Genomic DNA, 6,639 nt, shown 5'->3' with positions numbered 1-6,639 from the left:
TTAAACATGACTGAAAATGAGTTGACAAATATTTAACAATTTTTAATATAGTCTAGTTGTAAAAATAAATCAAGATTGTAATTTTGAGATTTTTATGTTTTTATAAATATGAGAATTAATGTATCAGACTTAAATTTATCATATTTGTATTATTTTATCTATTTATTGTTTTGAAATAATTACAATTACACTAAAGATAAAAAACGCTTTTTCACACTTAAGCTCGTGCTAATCTCGCTTAAGTTTGAAAAACTTGGAGCTCGACATCCGCGCTTTGGGACGCTTCACGCTTTTTATAACCTTAGAAATGCTTCAAACTGATTTCAAAAAGCTTGCTCTAAGTTACGCGTAGGATACAACAAGTTGATACAAATAATATGTTGTTTATAAGCTTATATAACAACGCCATGTACCTAAAAAGGGGATCAATGATAATTTTGCAACATTTTTTAAATAAGTTAGAGTGCTTGAACTAATTTTTGATGAGCAAAATAGTAATGATTAAGTGAAACTAGGGATTGAGAAGTTTTGAAAAATGCCCTTGAAAAATTGGGTTACTAATTTTAAAATAATTAATAATTAATTTGCTTATAATATAATAATAATTAATTTCGTACATAGTTTTTTATTAAAATATTAATATATGATTATTATTGCTAAAATGCCACCCAATAATTTGCTATAGGGTTAGCGTTTTGCTGAAGAGTTTGGGAATTGATTTCGTCCGGATATGGCGACGGCGAACGGCGGTGATACCGATGTTCTAATGCTGGAGGCTCCCCCTTCGAGTTCTCCGGCGGAGATAATCGATGCTCTACCGTACATAGACGACGACTATGGAGATCCGACAGTTAAGGAAGAGGTGGACCGCTTGGTGGAAGAAGAGATGCGGCGCAGCTCCAAAAAACCTTCCGACTTCCTCAAAGGCCTTCCTCCTCTCCCAAAGTTCAATTTTCAGGTCTACTAGACTACAAATTTCTTTACATCAGCTCTTGTTTATGTTGGAGAGTAAGTGGATTTTACCAGATTTGACCGGTTAGCGAAATTTTATTGGTATCAACGTTGCTGTGGTTTCTAATCGAGTGAGAAAATTTCTTCGAAGGGTTTCTTGGTTTTTTGACTTTGAACTGTCTTTAGTTTCAACTAATTAATCTTACGTTAATCATTGGATATACTTAGATAGCTGATAATTTAGATAGTGAATGCTGCATTTTGGTGCAATGAGTTGTGACTTTATGATAAATTTATTGTGGCATTTTGGTGCAAATCCTCATCTTCGTTATTCTGTCTCATACTTCAGCTTTACGTTAAAACTGTTTTCTATCTGTTGCAACTCTTTATGTCCCGTTCAAAGTTTTCATTTTTAGTGGAGTTAATAATGTGTCACATACATTCACATAAATTGATGCTACCACCATATGCTGCATGTTGCAGGATCATCCGATGCTTGCTAGGGAATATGAGAGGGTCAGAGCTGGGAAGCCTCCAGCGCAAATGGATACATCCAGATATGGTCTTGAAGTGCCACCAGTGAACAAGCGGAATGATGATACCGCGTGGAAGCAGGCTGTTCGAAAAGCGCAGCGTTTGTTGCAGCATCAAGTGATCAGGTACACTGTAGTCAGGACTAAATTGTCTGGATGACATCAATCGAGATTTGATGATATTGTGTCGAAGTTTGTTACTTATCAAGTGCTTAAGTTTTTTGGGAGATGACTAACTAAATTGATTTGAAGGGTTTAACTTTTTGACTCATGGGATAAAGATTTGTCTTGTTGGGCCGAGTTCTAATAACATGATTGTGCTACTGTTGGTCCAGTCCTACTGTAGCGTCCTTACTCGAGCCACTACTAAACAGACTAATAAAATGCAACATTAAACTTAATAACAACAATTAAACAGCGGAAACCAAATACTTAATTATTTTACAACCCAAACGAAAACAAAACAATAACAACAGTCTTAAACATTAATACAACCATAACGAAAACATAATTCTGAAATGAGAAAACGATAAACCACAAAAAACCTCCACTGGATCACCACCGGAAAAATCCAACTGTTCTAGCCACTGCCCTGGTCGTCCGAACCGTCCAACCTAAGACCTGTCCCGTGGAATGGGGTGCCCTAGATGAAAACAAGGACGTGAGCGACAATCGCCCAATACGTGAATGTACGAGTATACAAACTGATATGATGCATGCGAAATGCAATATGCTCGGATATCAAGGATCAAATCAAGAATCTCATGCTCAGTCTAGAGGCGCCTGAGTGTGTAGTCTCTGATCTGCCTTAGGCATGTTTTGGCTCCCTCACTCATCATCAAGACGTTGATCTACAATGTCCAGGTCATCAGAGCCCGCGGGTCCCGTCGGACACTGTAGCTCTCGATGCCCCATCGTCCATAATACAGAATAGGGCTGAGCGACCCCAACAAACGAGGTATATCTCAAAAGATGTCAGACTCAACATGATATGTCATGCATAATATGCCAAAACAGTAAAACATGTATCATGCAACAGATAAATATGCAACATATAAGTGTGTATATTATGCTTGGATATCTCAGTCAGTACATCACGTACCTCACTAAAACAATCTGACAGAAAGCTCTAATGATCCTTAAATCACTATCTAAGGATTTAGAATTATACATGCGTCTGTCGTCAGCCCGCTGATGATGTCTCGATCTCCGTTCACCGACCCTCCTCGAGTCGACACTAGCTCCGAAACTTCCCGACACCAAAGTGCCCTAGAAACTGGCTAGAAAACTTAAGATATAACTAGAACTTTCTCCGAAGAATGCGGCGTAGAAAACAAAAAAATTCAGCTTCCATTTATAGGCTGCATCTAGACTATTTCAGAAAATCTGAATCAATCTTATCTGCCACGTGTCAGGATCTCATTTGTCTAGTTGGATTTATCAAGATAATGAAATCTGAAGTAGATCGGGTTATCCCTTTTTAAATTCGGTAGATCCCAACAGATTGATCCCGAATTATCAATTCTTTAATAATACTTAATTAACAACTCATTAATTATCTCTTAATCATTCAAAACAAGGATTCAGGTCATTACACCTACTGACAAAATACATGAGAGTGGAACAATGGAATTGCAGATTAGCCTTTTCATGTTCAAATAATTGCCTTCTCCAATGGGGGGATGCACAAATGTATCATTAATCCGGTTGAATTTTGAAGCTTTCATTATTTTTTTGAGCCTCTTTGTGATGCAATCTATGCCCATTTACATTCTTAAAACACCGCATTCCGTCTTGTACTGGAAACATATTCACTTATTCTATGCATGTAATACGACATCTCGACATCTTGTTCTTTTATATAAACTCGATAAATTGTATGATTATTATTATTCTTGTTGTTGTAGGATAGAAAATTTAGACCTGATGTCAAAGCATGGGCCAGACATTTGGAAGTCGTATAATCAACAGCTGGAAGCATGTTTATCAAGGTGTGGTCCGCATGATTTTTCTGTTCTAATTCTTTAAACATCTTGTTGCCATTTGTTTGTTCCAATTATGTTTTTAATCCTGTTAGTTTCTCAATCACTTTTTATCCCCTTTATTTATGGCATTTTGGAATATATCTGCCACCGAGAACGGACCATTAGTGTTACATGTGGTGTGTTGAAATCATGTTTCAGAAAGACTTTTCTAAGTGGATCTCTTGGGTTTACTCATGTGCCATCAGTCTGACATTTGGTTAGTAAAGAAGAATGTAAAGTAATTGCTGACAGAGTCTATGGTGATGAACTATAGCTTAAAGGTTTTAATTATTTGGGTTTAGGGCATAATTGCGTGGACTAATTACAACATTACTAGCGACAGAGAATGGTAATTGTTTGTTCAGGGAAGAATAATCAAGTAATCTTTACGTTGAGATATTTACGAGGGTTCCACATCAATGGACATTTTCTGACAGCATGTGTATTAACGTGCACAATTTCTACCTTGAGGATTGTATATCTTTCTCAGAGTTTTTACACTTGTAGCTGCTGCAACCCACAGAAAATTTATTGGACTTAGTATTGGAAATCATTAATAATGCTGTCACAAATTTGTGCATGCTTTTATCTATGCTGCAAGCTATGTTCGCTAGAATTTTGCTGCATCACAAAAGCAATTAATGGTAAAGGCTCATTATGGTGTTGTTTGTGCCGAAAGCAAGAGGAGATCATTTATTGGTGCATTGTTCCTTCGCAAATAACATTGGGACTATGGACGTTCCTGGAAAAGGCAAAAGACATGTTTAGTATGGAACCGAGTTTGCAAATAGGGAAACAACATACGAGGTTCTGGTATATGATAATTCATTGCATATTTTGGTCGATATGGTTGGAAAGAAATAGAAGAATTTTTGAAGAGACGTCGGAGACTGTGGACGAAGTTTGGGAGAAAATAAAATTCAGAGTCGCGAGTTGGTCGACGATATTGCCAGAGTATAAACATCTTTGTATCTCAGATTTAGTTAGGGATTGGAAATATGTATGGTCGTGATTATGGAGTTGTAATGTTGATTTTATTTCCCTTCTAACGTGCGGATTGCTTATCCGCTTAATGTACTCTTTTATTATCATTATAATAAATTTTAGTTTCCAATAAAAAAAGGCTCATATGAGTGTGATATCTTAAATGGCTAAAAGGACGCATAGTGCTATTAATAGGGTGGTATGATCCTTGTTAAATTCAGAAGAGGAGGGAAGTAAAATTCTTCCAACCACATCGTGGAGATGATAAACCAGTTACTCATGCCAATGAAGAGGCAAGACATTGTTTCAGTCATTACTAAAAAAAGTGAACTATCATATCTATGCTCTAAGAAGGTTCTAGTGAAAAGCGTCGTAGGGCCTTATGGAGAGATGATAAGTAGTACATTGATGCTACATTATCATGTTTGAAATTAAATTTACTTTTCATGATGTAGGAAATTAATCACGAGTTTAATTTTTGTATAGCTAATACCAAAGAGGATTTGTGTTATGATGTCTCATTGAGGCGTTAATTTTAATATATTGCTATTACTAAAGAGGGTTATTGTCGTGACCCTGAATTTTGGTATCCATGTCAGAATCCAGTCAGAAGTTATGGACCTCAATGGGAAGATTGAGTCAGTTAACCGAGAGAGGAAATATCACCAGGTAATTGAAAGGACTTGCCATTTAGGTTCTCTGAACTCTACCATGGTGGAAAGAAAGCTGAACATACTGCAAAAATATTTTTTATTGGCTTTTATTCATATGTGTTGTTTATGCTAATTCTGGAATTGGGCAGCAAAATACTGCTTATGAACTCAGTGCTTTATCCACACAATGGAGGGAGCTTTGTTTGAAAAACATTGAAATCCAAAGCGCATGTGCTGAAATTGAATCGCACATTCAAGAATTGAAGAATGAGGCTGCTCAGAGGTAAATAATGTTCTGTTGCTTCAGTTTTCATATACTCAAATTTGATTCGCTTATGAAAGCAGTTCTTTTTTATAATATTTAGTGGCTGGAATTTAGAAGCAAATGTTGAGAATGGCCCTGCTTGAAAACAAGGTTTGATTCACCCTTCTGGACTCCGTTGTTTTGGTGTATTTTACAGATTTTGGTACCGTGTTTTTTTTGTGGCAAGAACCATGGGTAGAGAGCCGGCTAAGGATATATTCATGCAGAGGGTTTACTTATAATTACATTCTGTACACATGTGAATATATTTTCTCGAATCAGTTATTCATATTTTGTTAATAAACATATTCGTTATGTGAAACTCACGAGCAGGTCCATGTAGATTGTTAATCCAAAAGGTGGAAATTGAAGTGGTCTTGGTATTGACATTGGATTTCTACTGATCTTTCTCCTATAACGGTATGAGTTGCTGTACTGTATTCTCTATACCCTTGGTCATATGTTCGATCTTCTATGCACACAAACTAGTTTTTGAATTTGGTTCAGCAGAGCCTCTCTTTTGGAACTTGAAATGAGAACTCAAGAAGTATTATGTTTCGTCATTTGTCATGTGGAAATCATTGTTGTATATGCCTTTAACATCAATTGAGCCTCCGAAAACAAATTTTTAAGCCATGTAAAAGTCTAACATTGGATTCGAAGTACTAATACATCATCGCAGCGAAGGTTCGCAAACACATGCGCTATACCATCGCTATCGCAATATGACCATTATGAGTTCCAACCGATGTTACGGGTTCAAATATAAAGAGAATGCCATGCGGTATCGAAATAGGATACCAAAATTATGAACAATACTGGGAGACGATAATATGGATATTGAAAATGAAGTGAAGAAAAACCAAAACCAAATTCTTAGTTGATTTCTTCTATCAGGTGAAGAGAAGACAAATAAGTCAATAGTATATGGCCGTTCTGGGGTTTTCATATAATACCAAGGATATCGAATGTTAGGTATTGCGTCAACACTTCACTTTTTTTGGAGCACGTCATCGGATTACTTGTGTGATACTTGAAAATGTTGATGTGTGTAATGTTACCTTAATATTAGGGATAATACCCATTTTCGTTTTACAGCTTTTACTATTTCAGTCTCTCTTCATTTTTGACTGCTTAATTAATCCTTCTAAGATTTCAAAATCTTCCCGAATTGGCCTCTACCGTTATCT

General features: G+C 36.3%; 1 protein-coding gene across 1 annotated transcript; it reads left to right on the top strand.

The window, feature by feature from the left end:
• Positions 1-655: 655 nt before the first annotated feature.
• On the top strand, positions 656-6,156 carry LOC140822904 (pre-mRNA-splicing factor SPF27 homolog). Its single transcript, XM_073183860.1, has 7 exons — positions 656-958; positions 1,435-1,610; positions 3,392-3,475; positions 5,092-5,161; positions 5,295-5,428; positions 5,511-5,560; positions 5,783-6,156. The coding sequence occupies exons 1-6, from the start codon at positions 731-733 to the stop codon at positions 5,551-5,553; spliced, it is 735 nt and encodes a 244-aa protein (XP_073039961.1). The 5' UTR covers positions 656-730; the 3' UTR covers positions 5,554-5,560; positions 5,783-6,156.
• The last annotated feature ends 483 nt before the right edge of the window (positions 6,157-6,639 follow it).

Source organism: Primulina eburnea, chromosome 2, assembly GCF_022965805.1.
Source record: "Primulina eburnea isolate SZY01 chromosome 2, ASM2296580v1, whole genome shotgun sequence".
Classification (NCBI taxonomy): domain Eukaryota; kingdom Viridiplantae; phylum Streptophyta; class Magnoliopsida; order Lamiales; family Gesneriaceae; genus Primulina; species Primulina eburnea.
This window is presented reverse-complemented; position numbering and strand designations above follow the sequence as displayed.